Source organism: Oryctolagus cuniculus, chromosome 12 (genome assembly GCF_964237555.1).
Source record: "Oryctolagus cuniculus chromosome 12, mOryCun1.1, whole genome shotgun sequence".
Taxonomy (NCBI): Eukaryota; Metazoa; Chordata; class Mammalia; order Lagomorpha; family Leporidae; genus Oryctolagus; species Oryctolagus cuniculus.
In genome coordinates, this window is record NC_091443.1 from 71,998,237 (window position 1) to 72,017,428 (window position 19,192).

At 40.2% G+C, this 19,192-nt stretch overlaps 1 protein-coding gene across 7 annotated transcripts in view; it reads left to right on the forward strand.

Annotated features, from left to right (window-relative positions):
- GALK2 (galactokinase 2) overlaps positions 1-19,192 on the forward strand; it is a 157,500-nt gene that overhangs the window by 29,345 nt on the left and 108,963 nt on the right. For all 7 annotated transcript variants that reach the window (XM_008269030.4, XM_008269035.4, XM_051822383.2 and 4 more), the window contains 3 exons: positions 3,288-3,411; positions 7,485-7,575; positions 11,444-11,590. In XM_008269030.4, coding sequence (XP_008267252.1) covers positions 3,288-3,411; positions 7,485-7,575; positions 11,444-11,590 — 362 coding nt within the window. The remainder of the gene's footprint in view (positions 1-3,287; positions 3,412-7,484; positions 7,576-11,443; positions 11,591-19,192) is intronic.

Consider the following 19,192-nt stretch of genomic DNA (forward strand, 5'->3'; position numbering starts at 1 on the left):
ATTCCTTGCAGTTTGCTCAACGACCACTATTAGGAGTAGAGTACCTGTCATGCCATGGGCTCAGTAAAAGGAGCATATTATTTATCTTCTTTCTTATTTCATGTCCGTATAAGATTTCATTTCAGCAAAGGCATCTGCAACTAAATATTTTAAAAATTTATTTTCTTATTATTATATTTTAAAATTATTATATTTTCTTTGTAGAGAAAAAGGGTATGATAGAAGTTTATAGGAAGGGTGCTTAATCCTGACTTGAAGGGACTTGGGTAAGTTATGAATGATGACCTGCAGGATAAGAAAAAAATTTTATCAAGAAAAAAATGGGATGGGGGAGCTGAGAAAAGTTCAGAAGACAAAAGGAGGATCAAAAAAACCCCAATTTTTAAAATTTCCACTCTTCTTTTTATTAGAGAGACAGATGAACAGAGTCTGAGAGCTCTCCCATCTGCTGTTTCACACCCCAAACAGCTACAACATCTGGAACTGGGACAGGCCAAAGCCTAGAGCCAGAAACTGAATCCAGATCTCACACAATGGATAGCAGGAAGCAAATTACTTCAGTCATTGTGGTCTACATTAACAAGAAGCTGGCTGTTATGGGCATTTGGGAAGTGGACTAGTGGATGGGAGTCCTGACCTGACTGTCTTTCAAATAAATAAAATAAATATTAAAAAAGAAGATCTGTGGTCATTGCTGGATTTATCAAGGCCATGGAAATGGATGCTGGAAACAGAAAGAAGGTCAGGCTCCTTGTAGGTCAGGGTTTGGGAAGCTAGGGCCTTGGATAAGGTCAGTTTTACCTGAATGTTATCCAGATACTTGTGGAGTTTAGGTGGAGAGGGTTTATAGTTGGGTGCTGAGGTCTTCCATGAGGAGCAAGGTATCTAAGAAAGTCAGATGAAAGTGATCAGAAGGAGAGGAGACAGGAACCTCAGGAGAAGAGAAGTGCAGAAGGAGGCCTGGAGGTGAGAAGTGGGAGGAGGACATCAACAGTGCCCCTGTTTAGCAGAGAAGCACCATCCTCAGGCAGAGCCAGGGTGCGCTTGGTTTTGGGGGCAGTGATTCCAAAGGGTTTTCATGATGAATAATTCTTCTAGTAAGTTACTTGACTATTTTCTAATTTTAAAAGGGAGTGGTCTCTACGTGTTTTCAATATAGTTAGTTCATGGGAAAATGAATTTTAATCTCTGTTAAAAGGATTATTATATTTTATTATCTTTTCTTGCCTTTTGTTTTCTTTTCTTGGGAAATTCCTACTTCCTCCCTATTCCTCACCCAGGGTGGTGTTTTTGTTTTTGTTTTGTTTTGTTTTCACCAGTTTTGACTATGGGAGAAATTATTCATTCTCAGAAGGCTGCCATCTGTGCTGCAGCCTCCCTAACAGAATCTGAATGTTTCCCTGGAGTTCAGCTTATTTGAATACATTTACTTGTTTCATGTCATTGTCTTTTTGAATTATTTGCTTATTTGAGAGAGAGAGAGGGAGAACGAGAGCACAACAGTGAGCTCCCATTGCTGGTTCACTCCTCAAATGCCCAAATGGTAGGGGACTGGGCCAGGCAGAGACCAGGAGCCTAACTCAATCCAGGTTTCCCACATGGGTAGAGGGACCCAATTACTTGAGCCACCATCACTGCCTTCCAGGGTATACATTAGCAGGAAGGTGGAATCTGGAGCTGGAGCTAGGTATCAAATGCAGGTATTCTAATATGGGTTGTGGGCATCTTAAGCAGAGTCTTGACTACTAGGGCACATGTCCCATTATTGTCTTTTTGAAGGTAGTTGGTGTAAAAGATAACTTTGAAAACTGCTGTATCTGTTATTTTTAATCCATAAAACAACAAATCAATATGGAAACAAAAACTTGTTGCCTGTAATCTGTAGAATAATGTTTATTTAAAATATAATTATGCAGTTGAATTGTCTTCTGTTAATTTTCTATTTCTTAGTTGACTGATATCTGCAATAGTAACAATTAGATATAAAAATATGTTTCAGGGTTTGGCTAGGCTGTCTTTCTTGAATTTGTTATTTTCTGTTTAAATCTTATGAATAACAGCCTTGAATTTAATGGTAACTTGGAGAAGACATTATAACATAATAGAAAAAAAATCCCTGCTGATGAGTCATGGAGCAGTTAGCATGAAAAGCAAAAGAGGCTATTTGCTTATATATAAAAGTTCAGGTTGCATATTCTTTTTCTGGCTTTTTTTTTTCTTTTTCCTAGTCTAACACATTTAACACAGTTTACAAGTGCCAATCTAATTTGCTAGACATTTTGTAAGGTAATAAAGCTAAGCAAAGTCTTTACCTTTAGTAAGCTCATTGGCTTACTAAAACCAATAGGAAGCTGTAGGAAGAGTGAAACTCAAATAATGTGAATATAAGGGAGAATGAGCTAAAGGCTTTGATTGTTCATTTTCTTTAAAAAATTAAATTTTTTTTCATTTTTCATTAATTTTTTTTTGACAGGCAGAGTGGAAAGTGAGAGAGAGAGAGAGAGAGAGAGAGAGAGAAAGGTCTTCCTTTGCCGTTGGTTCACCCTCCAAGGGCTGCCGTGGCCGGCGCGCTGCGGCCGGTGCAGCACGCTGATCCGATGGCAGGAGCCAGGTACTTCTCCTGGTCTCCCATGGGGTGCAGGGCCCAAGCACTTGGGCCATCCTCCACTGCACTCCCTGGCCACAGCAGAGAGCTGGCCTGGAAGAGGGGCAACCAGGACAGAATCCGGCGCCCCAACCGGGACTAGAACCCGGTGTGCCGGTGCCGCAAGGCGGAGGATTAGCCTAGTGAGCCACGGCGCCGGCTCATTTTAATTAATTTTTAATAGACTCAATATGATTTGTAGATACAAGTCTAAGAATATAATATTCCCCTCCTCTGTTCATTTTCAAAAAGGTAATACAAAAGAGAAACTGAAAAAGGAAATACTTGCTTTATGCTCATACAGTTTTCCACATAACATAAATATTTGAAAATCATCATGAATTAGAAATTGGAAAAATAAAACTTTAAGATTTAAAGATATCCACAAATTAACAGAAACTTTTGATTGATATACTTATGGCTAGCAGAAGTTCCCGGCTCAGATATCCTGGCAGAGGGTGGGAGAGGGGAAGAAAATGGAATAACTTCACCTATAATATTTTTATTTTGTTGTTAAACCTGGCTTGTGGTCAGGTTTTTTTTGTTTGTTTGTTGTTTTTTTTTTTTTTTGTATATGTCAACCTACTTGAATTCTTTTGTTTCATGTGGTAGCAGTGATAAACATGGTTTCTCTTTTTTCTAGGAGAGCATATAGATTACTGTGGATATTCTGTACTTCCAATGGCTGTAGAACAAGATATGTTAATAGCTGTGGAACCTGTGAAAACAAACACTCTCCAACTGGGCAACACAAACCCCTTATATCCGTGAGTATTTATGATTGCTGGTGTGTGTGTGTGTGTGTGTGTGTGTGTGTATGTAGTGGACTATTTGTGCCTGAAAGAACTCTTTAGGAAATAACCACATATATAATCATTCATATAATTTATTGAAATTTTGTATCTGATATTTAAAAGAATCTAAGGCCAGTATTTAGTGTTTGTTCATTTTGTTCATTTATTCCTTCATTCAGAAGCATTTACCAAACACTTACCATGTGCTAGGCATTGTCTTTAATACCAGGTGATACAAAGGTGACAATAATTCTGATCTTGCGCAGAGGTATTTAAAATAGTCTACTGAAGTAACTGAGCAGTCAGGCCTAGTATCTGTCCTGTGTTTGTGCGGCACATGGTAAGTCCTTTGTCACAACATCTTACTATATTTTGTATTATTACCTCTTTGCTTACCTGTATCCCTCAACAGATTGTAAGCTCTATGACTGGAGGTACTGTTGTCCCTTTTCTTCAATGCCCTAGCCTCAGCGTGAGGAAGAGAGTCTGGTGCATAACAGATTCAAGTTTCTAGTACAGACACTTTATCAAGTTAAGTTTTTTTTTCTTTTTAGATTTCTAGTTTACCAGGATTTAAAACATTCAATAATGGGTTTTCAGTTTTATTAAATGTCCATTCAGTCTTGAAGATCAGTTTTTTTATAATATGATGAATTACTTTGCTGGGTTTTCTAATGTTGAACCATGTTTGAATCCCTGAGATAAGCCCTATCTGTTGATAATGTATAGTGACCCATGCCATATAATCAAATTTCAGTCAGTGATGGATTGCCTGCCTGATGGTGGTCCCATGAAGTTATAATGGAGCTGAAAAATGCCTATTGCCTATCATGGGTTTGTGTTTCAAGCTAAGTATTATCACAAAAACAACAAGAAATTCTTAGAAAATTAAAGACATTAAAAGTAAAATAGTTACAGTAAGCTAAGCTAAGCTCATTTGATTATTGAAGAGACAATTAAAAAATAAGTTGAGCATAATCTAAATGCACAGTGTTTATAAAGCCCACAGTGGTAGACAGTAATGTCAGGCCTTCACATTCCCTCACCAGTTAATCACTGGCTTCTCAGAGCAACTGCTCGTCCTACAAACCCCATTCATATCAAGTGCCCTGTACAAATGTGCTATTTAAAAAATGTTAAGATCATATTTGATGTGTATCTTTTCTGTTTAGATATGTTTATATATACAGATATGTACCACTGTGCTGAAATTGCCTACAGTTGGGGCTGGCACTGTGGCGCAGTGGTTTAAACCACTGCCTGCAACACTGGCATCCTGTATGTGCACCTGTTCAAGTCCTGGATGTTCCATTTCCGATCAGTGGATGATGGCCCAAGTTCATGGACCCCTGCCATCCACAGGGGAGACCCAGTGGAAGCTCCTGGCTCCTGGTTTGGCCTGGCTGTGCCCTGGCCATTGTGGCCATTTGGAGAGTAAACCAGCAGATGGAAGATCTCTCTTTGTCTCTATCTCTCCTTCTCTCTCTCTGTAACTCTGCCTTTCACATAAAAATCTTTTTTTAAAAAAGTTGCCTATAGTATCAAATAGTATGGGTTTGTAGCCTAGGAGCAATAGAGTATACCATATAAGAGTTAGGGAAGTAAAGATACATTTTCAAGGTAGGTAGCCTCTGCTGTAGGCAAGGGGTATGATTACACCAGGACTCCTAGGAAGTATGAGCGTTCCTCTCAGAATTGTTCACTTTTTGGGTGGCATTCATGGCATGGAAATACCATAACTTATTCACCAATAAAGCACAAGGATGTCTTGAAAATAACTGAAAGGCTCCACACATGTTCATCTTCTGTACATCACATAAGGAGGCGTATGATATCCTTTTACAGGTGATGTTAATTTTGATCATTTGGTTAAGGTGATATCTGACAGAATCTTCCAACATAAAGTTAGTATTAAAAATGTTACAATTAATAACTATCTCATGGGGAAATACTTGTAGTCTATGAAAATATCTTGTTTCTCACCAAAATTTTACTCTCCAATTTTAGCATCCATTGATGATTCTTTCCTGAAAGAATTATAATGGAGTTTACCATGTAGTGATTTTTCTTTTTTAACAATTTATTTATTTGAAAGACAGAGTAACAGAGAGAGAAAGAGAGAGAGAGAAAAGGAAAGGGGAGGGCTCTTTCATTTGGTGTTCCATTCCCCAAATGTCTACAGTGACCAGTGCTGGGCTAGGCTGAAGCCAGGAGCCAGGAACTCCTGCCAAAGGGATGGCAGGAACCAAAGTACTTAGACCTTCATCTGCTGTCTCCTGAGTGCATTAGCAGGAAGTTGGGTTGGAAATCGAGGCAGGACCCCATCCCAGGCACTCAGGTATGGGATTACAGGCATCTCAAGCTGTGACTTTGTGGCTTAACTCAATGTGACACAACGCCTGCCTCCACCACCATTTCTTCTACATCTATCAGGTACTCCAGGGGCTGGCGCTGTGGCATAGTAGGTTAAGCTTCTACCTCTGGCACTGGCATTGCATATGAGCACTGGTTTGAGTTCCACTTCTGATTCAGCTCCCTGCTAATGTCCTGGGAAAGCAGTGGAAGATGGCCCAAGTGCTTGGGCCCTTACACCCACGAGGGAGACCTGGAAGAAGTTCCTGGCTCCTGGCTTGCTTCTTCTGGCTGTTGTGGCCATTTGGGGAGTGAACCAGTAGTTGGAAGACCTCTCTCGCTGTCTCTTCCTCTGTCTGTCTGTAACTCTCCCTCTCAAATAAATAAATCAGTTTTTTAAAGTGTACTTCAGAGGGTATGTGGGAAGTGTGCATTATCTTTTAGTGCAATTTTCCTGAACTTTTTGAAGTTCCCTTTTGGCATTTTACTGTAAGGAAGAGTTTATTCTTCACTTAACTATTTATGCATTTATTAATTTATATCAGTTTAGATGCATGGAATTTTACTTCATTTCTTCCTTTGTAATTGCTAAAAAGGCATATAAAGGTAACACATGGTACTGGTGCTGTGACACCGTAGGTTAATCCTCTGCCTGTGGCACTGGCATCCCATGTGGGTGCTGGTTCTAGTCCCAGCTGCTCCACTTCAGATCCAGCTCTCTGCGATGGCCTGAGAAAGCAGTGTAAGATGGCCCAAGCACTTGGGCCCCTGCACCCGCATGGGAGATCCAGAGGAAGCTCCTGGCTCCTGGCTTCTGGCTTTGGATCGACTCAGCTCCGGCCATTGAGGCCATTTGAGGAGTAAACCGGGGTCTGGAAGATCGATCTCTCTGTCTCTCCCTCTCATTGTCTGTAACTCTACCTCTTAAATAGATAAATAAAAAAAAATCTTTAAAAAAGTAACACACGCTCATTGCCAAAAAATTTTCAAGAACTACAAGTGTATGTGATTAAAAACACACATACCTTTTTCAGGAGGTAACGCCTATAAATGCTTTGGGTTTTATACCTTCAGGTCTATTCATCTGCAAACATACATAGTCAGCATATCAGGTCCCCACTTTGTACCAGGCACATAGTTTCGCTTTTGTTACATTTTTGTGTTTCTTTTTTCAGCATAGATTCTTAGTTTGTTCAATGTGTGATACTCTACTAGAATCATGTATTTTGTGTGTTCGTTCTTTTTCTTAAATTGTACAGATGGCAAAATTGGATAGGTGGTAGGAGAGGGGGGGACTATCACTTTGGGTCTGTTTCAGCTGGGGGTCTGCCAAACGGCAGGCCCAGAGGATAAAGCATTCCTGTGGTTTACACCTGCAAACTGAGGTCCAACGTGAAAGAGAAAACGGTTGTAGGTTATGCGATAATACATTTGTCGTCTCTGTTTCAGGAAGTAAAAAGGGTTGTTTGGAGGTAGTTTAGTCATTAAGGCCTCTACAGCTTCCCCTTTTTACTTTTAGCAGCAGCTGGATGTCTTCGTTGTTTCAGGGTAGACTGTGAAGTACGTAAATTCAATGCTCAAGGAAATGTCAGTATCGCTGTTTTGACACAAGATGGCAGCAGATAGCCATTGATTTTTTTTTTTACAGTTCAAGGCCTCCAGATTTAAATCCATGTTGTCTTTTGTTTTTGCAGGGACTTCAGTACTAGTTCTAATAACATTCAGATCGACAAAACCAAGCCTCTGTGGCACAACTATTTCCTATGTGGATTTAAAGGAATTCAGGTAAATTGGTTTGTAAAGCACCTACTAGCAAATGAAATTGTGGTGTGTACTATGTCACATTTTAAAATTTGCTGTATCAATTTTTGTTTCCTTTCAGTACTAATGTACATTTCTATTTTGCTAATTTATTTTTCACAGGATGGGGGAATATGAATGTTTCTGGGTATTGCTCATAGCAGGTGGTAGTGGTCTTTCATAGATAGCTGGCTGTTCATAAATCAGGTATATCTGACAAATGTCTGTCTTGTTTTTAAATGACTGGGTTTTTTCCCCCTCATTTATTTGAAAGATAGAGAGATAATGATAGAGAGAGCTCTTTTTCACTCCCCAAATACCTGCAACCTCTAGGGCTGGACCAGGCCAAAGCCAAGAGCCATCAGCTCAATCTGGGTCTCCTATATGGGTGGCAAGGACCCAAATAATTGGGTCCTCACCACCTCCTCTCAGGGTGCACCTTAACAGTGTGCTGGATTGGAAACAGAGGTGGGACTTGAACTAGTCACTTCAGTGTGGGACATGGACATCCTAACTGCTGTGCCAAACACGAACCTCCTCTGTCTGGTTTTTGAATCTTTTGAAGATCCTTTCTCATAATACTGTTTACATTTTGTTCCTGAGCTATAAAGGAGTACACTGTAGTAGAATTTAGAGTTGGGCAGTCCTGAATTTCAGTCTCTATGCTACTCAGGCGTGTAACTTAGCCACATAAGACTCAGATTTATCAGTAGATGTTACTGCTCTCTTAACAGAGGTTGTTGTGAGGATAACACAGTGTGTGATGTTGTTAGGCATCCAATAAATGGTAAGTAGTGTTGTTACTGCTTACCTCAGATGGGGTTAAAAAAGATACAGTGAAATACACTAGTGTATTTTCCTAGAAACATTGAATAATTCCCTTGAAAATATCTAATGTCATGTGTAAGAACAAGGAAATACTTCCATTTTCATAAATTTTTAAAAAGTATGAAGGACAAAATAGAAAATGGGTATTTGGGGGCTGGCGCCGTGGCTCACTTGGTTAATCCTGCGCCTGCGGTGCTGGCATCCCATATGGCTTCGGTTCTAGTCCCGGCTGCTCCTCTTCCGATCCAGCTCTCTACTATGGCCTGGGACAGCAGTAGAGGATGGCCCAAGTGCTTTGGCCCCTGCACCCGCATGGGAGACCAGGAAGAAGCACCTGGCTCCTGACTTTGGATCGGCGCAGCTCCTGGCTATAGCGGCCATTTGGGGAGTGAACCAACGGAAGGAAGACCTTTCTGTCTCTTTCACTGTCTGTAACTCTACCTGTCAAATAAATAAATAAATATCTTTAAAAAAAGAAAATGGGTATTTGCTTTTTATAACAATTTAATATTTTAGACAATTATGTTATTGGTAGTGGCTCTTGGAGAGAATCACAGGCAAAGAACAATGAGAGGTAGATTTTGCTTTTTAGACCAAAAGCAGATATGTTAACTCTTGTTTTAGAGAGCTTGTGTTCCTGACTGCCCGGTGGTCATATTTACAACTTATTCGTGTGTAGCCCAGGATTCAGTGGCATATCTGTTACAGAGATGCATCAAATGCATAGTCCTGAACTCTAAATGTGGTATCTTTTCTTAGAGTTACCACATTCATTACTGTCTTTTGTGTGTGTGTGTGTTTTATTTCTCCTGTGGTAATAACTTATGGGAAAAGTTATTGGCAGGTTCTAAACCTTCAAACCATCTGGCTTGTCAGAAGTATTAGTGGGAATTACAGTATTTGGAAGCATTTGCCTGGCAAATGCAGTTGTGTTTTCCATACAACAACAAGTCTGTTTGTAGTGTGTGGGTAAAATGGCCTAAATAATGCACGTTGTGTTGTTTTTGAGCATTTTGTGTTAAAAACCTTCCTCTTTGGTTTGACAACTTATGTGCAAGAGCAGGTTTGTACAGTGAACTTCTAGCAGAAAAGTAGTATAAATGTTTGCCTGTTCAGAAACCTTCAAATTAAAATACTAGAAAGTTCCAAAGAATAATCTGTTTATACAAAATTGAACATGTATCCTTTTGGGATAGAGCTATTACAGAACTTGGCATAAGCCATTTGCATTTTTGAATCTGTTGTACATTTTAATTTAAACACTGTGTGATAAGTTTGTAAGTCTGACTCACATTCAAGACACCCTGTAGATCAGTTTATAGTTAAATAGATAGTATCCTACAAGGATTATTTTTTTAAGCAAGCTGTCTAACATTCTGTATGAAAGGGCACTGGCAGAAGCAGTGTTTCAGTTTATAATTTGTATTTCTGGAAGGAAATTTTTCAATGACTTGAAATAAAAAAGAGAAGCACATCCAAGTGAATCTCTTCTTTTGTGGTACATGAGTTTTGCCAGCTAGGAGAAAAGGACAAAAAAAATTAAGGAAAGAAATGATCTTTTATTTGCAGAGTTTTGTTGTTACTCTGGCTATTCTATCTAGTGTATTGAAATTTCTCCCTAGAATAATGTGTATGATGAAATGCATAATTAGGTAACATAATAGCATTTCATACTTTGGTCTTGAGTTGCGTGAGCCTTGCAAAGATGAGGGTACTTTTTCTTGAGGAGGAGGTGGCCTTGAATTTATCTTTAATCCTAAACCACAAAGGCTATATGATATCACCCAGTGTCATAGTCCCAGTTAGTCCTGTGAGTATATTAGAGCTTTGTGTCTAAGTCTGAGTCTTACTGTTTCTTTGGACTTCCCTATTTGTAGAAACAGAGTTTCCCTGCCTTGTTTAGAGTCTCCATTCTCATTTGTGGCTGAATTCTAATTTGGCTGTCTTTAAAGCTACCATATGGCCAAATTGTATCTATAAACTTGAGGAGAAATCTGGATTTCCTCATATAGCTGACTTCCATTAAATCACAGTGACAGTATGCTGGCCCCGATTTCTAACTGCAGTGGGAATCTGAGAACCGAGACCTATTCCCAGCTCCCTATGTGTGATATTGGGAAAGTCGCTTAATCTCTTGGTGCCTAGGTTTTTCTGTAAGTAAAATAGAACTGAGAAACCTTGAAACTCTGTTTTCCAGAGGACTTTCTGAAGCGAGACAGTGCATAGAAGCCAGCACTTCTCTAGGCGTTAGAATTTTTATAATGCAAGAATGCTGGAGATGTACTATGTGGAGTTTTAACCCACTTTGCTGATAATTGTGTCTTTCTTTTCTTATACTTGACATGTTGAACTTTCATTGTCTTTTTTTTTTTTTTTTGCATTTGCTCAAATTCAATATATAAGAATATTCACAGCAATTTTAGGAAATGGACCAGTAGCTTTTTGGTGAACAAAGTAAAAAAGTGATTTTCAGGTTGCCTTACCCATTGGCCAAGAGCCATTAAATAAAATGTTATGTATAGGCCGGCGCCGCGGCTCACTAGGCTAATCCTCCGCCTAGCGGCGCCGGCACACCGGGTTCTAGTCCCGGTCGGGGCGCCGGATTCTGTCCCTGTTGCCCCTCTTCCAGGCCAGCTCTCTGCTGTGGCCAAGGAGTGCAGTGGAGGATGGCCCAAGTGCTTGGGCCCTGCACCCCATGGGAGACCAGGAAAAGCACCTGGCTCCTGGCTCCTGCCATCGGATCAGCGCGGTGCGCCGGCCGCAGCGCGCCGGCCGCGGCGGCCACTGGAGGGTGAACCAACGGCAAAGGAAGACCTTTCTCTCTGTCTCTCTCTCTCACTGTCCACTCTGCCTGTCAAAAAAAAAAAAAAAAATGTTATGTATAGTCCCAATTAAATTGAATTGTACACCTAGTTTCTATAAATATTATAAGAAGTCTACTGGTGAACCTCTGTTCTCTGAAGGTTATACTACTCCTTAAATTCAACACTGAAATGACTATTGCTGTTTTTCCTTATGTTCTTAGGAACACTTTGGTCTCAGTGACCTGACTGGAATGAACTGCCTGGTAGATGGAAACATACCGCCAAGTTCTGGCCTCTCCAGCTCCAGTGCCTTAGTTTGTTGTGCTGGCTTGGTGACACTCACAGCACTGGGAATGAACCTATCCAAGGTAACCACCTTTTATAGTAGTGCTCACAGCAGCCTTTCTTTCTAAAGGCATTAGCATCCGAATCTCAAAATCAGAATATCCTTCAAGATCAAGAAACCTTGTGTTCCCTGAAAGGACAGCACAGGTGGGCAAGCATGTTAAATTACCAAGTCTTGCTTGTGTTAAATCACTATAAGATAGTGAGTGAACCGATCTATGAATAACTGTATTAAAATGTTCTTGGATTAAGTATGCAGTTTGAAGGTATATTTCAGTGACTTCATTAACAAAGTAAATTTAGAGCAAGAAATTCTAGGTCTTGTGGCTGAATCTGCTTATTTGCACCTAAAACCTTAAATTTAAATATTTGACAAGCAGTGGGTGAAAAGGATAAAGAGCAGGTAATAAAGGAACTGAACAGCAAATCTGTTTATGCTGGCAGGTTAGTCACTAACATAAACTAAAAAAAAAAAAAATGGCATTTAAAAGAGGAAATGCTTATTTAAAGGAAATGTAAATCCTGCAAGAGGCCAGAAAGCCTCAACTTTACAAGTTCACATAAATCTCTGACTTGCAGTTCGGAGTGCATGTGCTCAGCTTTAATTAATGTTTTGGCATTCTGGTTCAAATAAAATGTTATCATAGGTTCTTCTCTGCCCCTGTAAGACACTGCAAAGTTTACAGGTAGTTTGGGAACAAACTAGGCAGCAGGCAGCAGAAGAGAAGGTCAGTCACATACTTAGTCTCTTTTAAGTGTGTTTAAATTTTTAGTTTGAACATTTTATATGTGGGGAAAAGGAAAACAATGAAAGAGAAGGCAAAGGCAAAGATAGAATGAATTCTTTGCCTTAGTGTCATGTGTAAGTATACATAATTAGTCCTTTGTAAGCAATGACTTATTTGGGGCAGATGATAAGTAACTAAGGATAATTACTTATTATTTGATTTTAGAGAAGAGAGAAAGCAAGGGGGAAATAGGTTCAACTTTCAGTCTGGTAGTTTGTTCATTTGTTTTTTCATCATTCATCCAATATTTATTTAATGGCTGCTTTGTGCTGAGTGATGTTAAAGTATTGAGATATAATACATACCATCTTAAACTTTACTGTACTTATGGTCTTAAAGGGGAATAGAGACAAATATATAGGCAGTTATAATGTGGCAGTTGGGTAAGTAGTGTGGTATGGGAACAGATTTAACACAGATTTAGAGAGCATAGGACATCTCACCTGAGACATAAAGGAGTCAAGGAATTGTAGATATTAGTCAAGAAGTACTAATGGGGGATGGCATTTGGCACAGTGGTTAAGAGACCATTTGGGATGCCTGCATTGCATATTGCAGTGCCTGGGTTTGAGTCCTAGCCTTCTACTCATCCAGCTTCCTGCTGATATTCAGCCTGGGAGGCAGTAATTGTGGCTCAAGTAAATGGGTCCCTGCCACCCATGAGGGGAGACCTGGATGAATTCCAGGTTCTTGGCTTTGGCTTGATCCTGTCTTGGCTGTTGAAGGCAATTGGGGGATAAATTAGCAGATAGATCTCTATCTTTGTCTCACTCTCTATGTATGAAAGAGAGAAATAAAGAAAAAGAGAAAAGAAAGAAAATGAAAGAAAAAGAAAGCAGGAAGGAAGGAAGAAAGAAAAGAGGAAAGAAACAAAGGAAGAGAGAAAGGAAATCAAATACAAGACAAAACTAATGGAGGAGTGAGCTTTTGGTATAGTTGTTGAGATGCTGTTTGGGATGCCTACAACACATATCAGAGTGCCTGGGTAGTTGGGTTCCTGCTACCCACATGAGAGAACTGGATTGAGTTCCAGCTCCCAGCTCTGGCTTGGACCAGCCCTGACTCTTGTGGGCATTTGGAGAATGAACCAGTAGATAGGAGCTGTCTGTTTCTGCCTATCAAATAAATAGAATAAAATAAAGAAAAATAAAAAATGTTGATGGGATTATAGTGCTAATAACATGAGATAAGGAAATATCAGGTGGGAGGAACATCATGTGGAAACAATCTGGTATAAGAGTGATCAGGCGGCCGGCACCGCGGCTCACTAGGCTAATCCTCCGCCTAGCGGCGCCGGCACACCGGGTTCTAGTCCCGGTCAGGGCGCCGGATTCTGTCCCGCTTGCCCCTCTTCCAGGCCAGCTCTCTGCTGTGGCCAGGGAGTGCAGTGGAGGATGGCCCAGGTGCTTGGGCCCTGCACCCGCATGGGAGACCAGGAAGAAGCACCTGGCTCCTGGCTTCGGATCGGCGTAGCGCGCCTGCTGTAGTGGCCATTTGGGGAGTGAACCAACGGAAAAGGAAGACCTTTCTCTCTGTCTCTCTCTCTCACTGTCTAACTCTGCCTGTCAAAAAAATAAATAAATAAAAGTGATCAGGCTTGTTGAAGGAACTAAAAGGGGTTCAGTAAGTGTGGAACATGTAGTAACTTGGGTAGCAGGGTAGGAGATCAGATGCTGGGCCTTGTAAAAAATGTTGAACAATTTGCACTTTATCTTGATTTCTATGGAAAACCATTGCAGGGTTATAAGAAGAGGGTAACATGATCATGTCTGAATTGTGACAAGGTTAAGTTTAGATTTGAGTGTAATAATGTTGTTGTCAGGGGTGATTTGGTATAGGGAAGTGACACTGAGAATGGATTGGATGAAAGATTCAAGGCACATCTCAGAATCATTAGGGCTTGGCCATTGATTGGGTGTAGGGATGGGGGACAGCAGGAGTCAAGGATTCTACCCATGTCTCTGGCTTTATTCATTGGAACATAGATGGAAAATAGAGTTGATGGAAAATTGATCTGACATGCTGAGTGTGAGGGTCTCTGCATTATGATAAGTTATTGAGTTGTTACCAAAAAATCTCTGAAATTCAAGAGGGAGATCTGGCTTTGAGACGGTCAATTGGAGAATCGTTAGTGTTGTCATTGGCTTTTGAATCTACAGGAGTGGATGAGAACACCCAGTAGTGGAATTTAGAGGACATATAAAGAAGATGAGGACAGAGCCCCATAAGCATGAACACTGAGGAATGGCAAGGGGAGATGTCCACCGACAAGACTGAGTATCCCAATCAGTAGGAGGAAAACCAGACAGTGAAATAACAATAAAGGAAGACGATGTTTCATGAAGAGAGTGGCAGTGTTGTCAGATGCTTCCAAGAGGGTGAGGCTTGAGAAGCTTCCAGGGAAAAGAGCAACAAAGAAACTGAACAAAACTTTGGGAAGGACAGTTTAGAAAGGAAGTGGGGTCGGGAATGGGTTGAAAGGTTTATGAGGGAGGAGAAACTGAGAAAGGTGTGTCGATACAAAATGTCTGGCAGTGCCTGGACAACAAGATCCTCTGGTGTCTGAAGGGAGGTGTGAAGTCAAGGAATTCATTTCTTTTTAGGGAGGTTTGGTAAAAGTTTTTTTTGTGTGTTTTTCTGGCCCTTTGATAATGTGACTATTAAGGGGAAAGAATAAAAGACACAGAAAATGAAACATTTGAAGCTTTAGAATTAGTTGTGCTATTTCTGTTTTCAAGGTCAAAAAAATAGCAAAGAATATTTTTGTCAGAACTGACTCCAAAGTCTACAGCATAAAGGGAGCAATGTGTATCTTCTGGCTTTCCCCGCTAATCTAAGTTGTAATAAAAATTCGTATTTTCTAGGGGATGAACATAATTATTTGGAAAGCCCTTCCTTCCTTCCTTCCTTCCTTCCTTCCTTCCTTCCTTCCTTCCTCTTTTTTCTCAAGTCAGAATCTTTGAGGAGAAGTCCCCAATTTTCTGAGTCTTTAAGTATGATCATATTTATGATTTTTGAAAATCATAAAATTTCAAGATAAAGTAGTTAAAACTTTTCTTTTTATGGGTGTATCAGTGTCTCAGTAGTAAACAAATGACATGTGGGATACAGAACTTAATAAAGCAACTACTTACAGAGGTGTGAGCAAGGTCAAACAAAACAACTAGGAAGGGTTTCCTTAGGAAGCCAAAGGAGCTATGGCTGTAGAGAAATACAGTGAAGCAGGGAAAGAATGGTATGGGTGAGAGTAGCAAGGAGCAGGAGTGGAGGAGGGGGTTGGTTCATTGATGTCAGTCTTCTGGTGTCGAGAAAGTGTGAGAACAAGGAGCACAGGGACAAACAGGGAATAACCAGCCTATTTGATATGGACACTGTACCCCACGCCACTGCACACAACTGCTGCAAATGGGGCATGGTAGGAAGATGTAGAACTTGTTAATTCTTTAAATGTTGCAGGTTTGAAACCAGTAAAACAATTTGGCTAGTCAGCCAGAGAGTGTAGAAACCAGAAATCATGAATCAGAATGGTACTGATAGGAGAGAGTATGGTGTGGTAAAAGACTTTTTTGGATTTAAGATGTCAGAATAAACACATATTTACTCTTTATTTCTTGGTTCTTTAGTCTTTTATCAAAAGCCACTCCCAAACAACAGGGAAAATAAGACAAGGAAACACAAGCCCCAGCTTTGATAACCAAAGAGACATAAATAACCCTAAGCCACAAAATATAAAGATGGAAAGTGGGTGGAAAACTGGTGCATGACATAGCAGAGTGGAGAAAGGTCAGGGCCAAGTGCCTGTGGACACAGAGAAAGATGGAAAGCAGTCTGACTCACCCCGCAGCCCTGTGGAAAGGCTTAGGGAGAAATCAGCACGATGTGATAGCTGGGAGCCCATCTGAAAGTCTTTATTAGAGTCAGTCAGACCCTCAAAGCCCGCTCTCAACTGAGACCATTTCCATCCACCTTTGCAGGAGTCTTTGGATAAACAACCAGAGATCATCTAGACTTGGGGACACTGAGCACTGAGAAAGGCAGGACAAAAAACACATTTGAGAACTGGGGAATTAAAGGACAGTCTGTATTTGAACAGTGAAATTTCCAGTTCCCTCCTACTGGCAGCCTCACCACCTTAATAATAATCCATTAGGATAATTGGTGGATCCTTCTTAGAGGAAATGCAGCCATCCTAGAGAAAAGACCTACAGACACTGATATTTGGGGAACCCCTTTCCTCAGAAATTCCCCAGCTAATCTGTAATCCCATTGGAAGCCCATATGCATAAATCCTAATCATCTTCCAAATGATTCATTCTTAAATATGATAGGGCATCAAGATTAATCAGATTTTGGAGGAAAGGCCTCCCAAATGAAGCAAATAAAAACCCAAAGAGAAAACAGGAACTCAGAGGAGACAGACACAATGCTGTGAACAGAAGACTGCATCAAAGAAGACATGCTTGCTGTCCTTAGAGATGAAAAAATGATGGGGATGGAGTTGTGGTGCCACTGGTCAATGTCAGCATCCCATATGGATGCCAGTTCAAGACCTGGCTGCTCCACTTGCAATCCAGCTCCCTACTAACGCACCTGGGAAAAGCAGCAGCAGATGGCCCAAGTGCTTGGGTCCATGCACCCACATGGGAGACTTAGATGGAGTTCAGGCTCCTCGCTTCATCCTGGTCCAGACCTGGCTGTTGGATAGTGAACCAGTGAATGGAAGATCTCTCTCTGTTTCTTTTCTCTCTGTAACTCTGCCTTTAAAATAAATACATAAATCTCAAGATAAAAGTTAAATCCTTGAAAAATAACAATTTTTAAAAACAGGAACAGACAAGAGGATAGAGCTTTGGGATATTAAAAATAGGATCACTAAAACAAGTTCAGTGAAAGGATTAGAAGATTCTCTGAAAAAAAAAAGAGGTGGGTAATGAGAAAGAGAAAATAAGAAAATTTATGATCATTTCCAGATATCCAAATTACAGCTAGTAAGGAAAAACAGAAAAAAGTCATTAGAAAATTATTTTTAAACAATATTTCTCCAAAGTGAAAATGTAAATTCTGATCAAAATGGCTCCTTGGGTATATGCATATTAATGAAAAAGGCCAAAACAGAGCATATCATCTGGGAATTTTCTTTTTTTTAAAGATTTATTTATTTATTTGGAAGGCAGAGTTATAGAGAAGCAGAGAGAGAGAGAGAGAGTCAGTCTTCCATCTGCTGGTTCACTCCTCAAATATCCGCAATGGCTGAGCTGGGCCAATCTGAAGCCAGGAGCTGGGAGCTTCTTCTGGGTCTCCTACACAGGTGCAGAGGCTCAAGGACTTTGGCATCTTCTACCGCTTTCCCAGACCATAGCAGAGAGCTGAATCAGATGTGGAGCATCTAGGACTTGAACTGGCACCCATGTGGGATGATGGCACTGCAGTTGGCGGCTCTACCTGCTATACCACAGCGCTGGCCCAATCATCTGAGATTTTTGAAACTCAAGTGTTAATAGAAAAGAAACTAAAAGCTGATGGAGAGAGCAAGAGAGAAGGGAGAGATAGATCAGAAAGTCAGGAATAAAAATTAATTTCTCAGAAATGGTATTGGAAGATAGAAGGTAGCAGTATAATGTCTTTAAAATATGAATGAGTTTTAGCTTAGATGCTCTGTTTAAATGAATTAATTAAATGTGAATATTGAATAAAACATTTTCAACATGCAAAGTCTAAAAGTTGAGAGGAAGTAATTCAGAAAAACTAGAGAGTAATCCAAAAAAGAAGCTGACAAGGGTATTAGGAAATGGAAAATCCAACACTGGAAAAAGGAGTTGGGTATTTATAGAACACTGAATAAGGGAAATTGCAATATAACATCATAATATCTGGTAGCTTAGAACACAGTAAAGATTAGAATGAGAAGAGGAAGGAGAAAATGGAGCTCATAAATCCTAACAGAAAAGAAGTAAATCTGATAAATCTTACATGTTCAATCACATGGCAAAATGAATCCAGATTTTTTTTTTTTAATTAGGGAGATAAAGAGACAGAGGCCTAGCTGTGGCTTCACTTCCCAAAGGACTTCAATGGCTGGAGCTGGGAATGCAATCTAGGTCTCCCATGAGGGTGGCAGGGACCCAGCTACTTGAGCCATCTATGCTGCCTCCCAGGAATGTGAATTAGCAGGAAGCTGAAGTCAAGAGCCAGGGCCAGAACCAGGAATTGAACGTAAACACTGCAATATGGGACACAAGGTTTATTTTATTTTATTTTATTTTAATTTTTTTTATTTAAAGAGCATAAATTTACAAAGTACAGCTTATGGATTACAATAGCTTCCTCCCCCCCGTAACTTCCCTCCCACCCACAACGCTCCCCTCTCCCACTCTCTCTCCCCTTCCCCTTCGCATCAAGATTAATTTTCAATTATCTTTATATACAGAAGATCAATTTAGCGTATATTAAGTAAAGATTTCCACATTTTGCTCCCACACAGAAACACAAAGTGTAAAATACTATTTGAGTACTAGTTATAGCATTAATTAAACACCTAAGAGTAATTGTGTATTAATTACAGAGTTCAACCAATAGTTTTAAGTAGAATATAAAATGCAACTTTTGTATTGTTGTGGCTCCCCCCCACAACCTCCCTCCCTCCCGTGGCCCTCCCCTCACCCACTCCCTCTCCCATCCCGCCTTTCATCACGTTTCATTTTTTTTTTTTAACTTTTATTTAATGAATATACGTTTCCAAAGTACGAATAATGGATTACTATGGCTTCCCCCCCATACCGTCCCTCCCACCCACAACCCTCCCCTTTCCCACTCCCTCTCCCCTTCCATTCACATCAA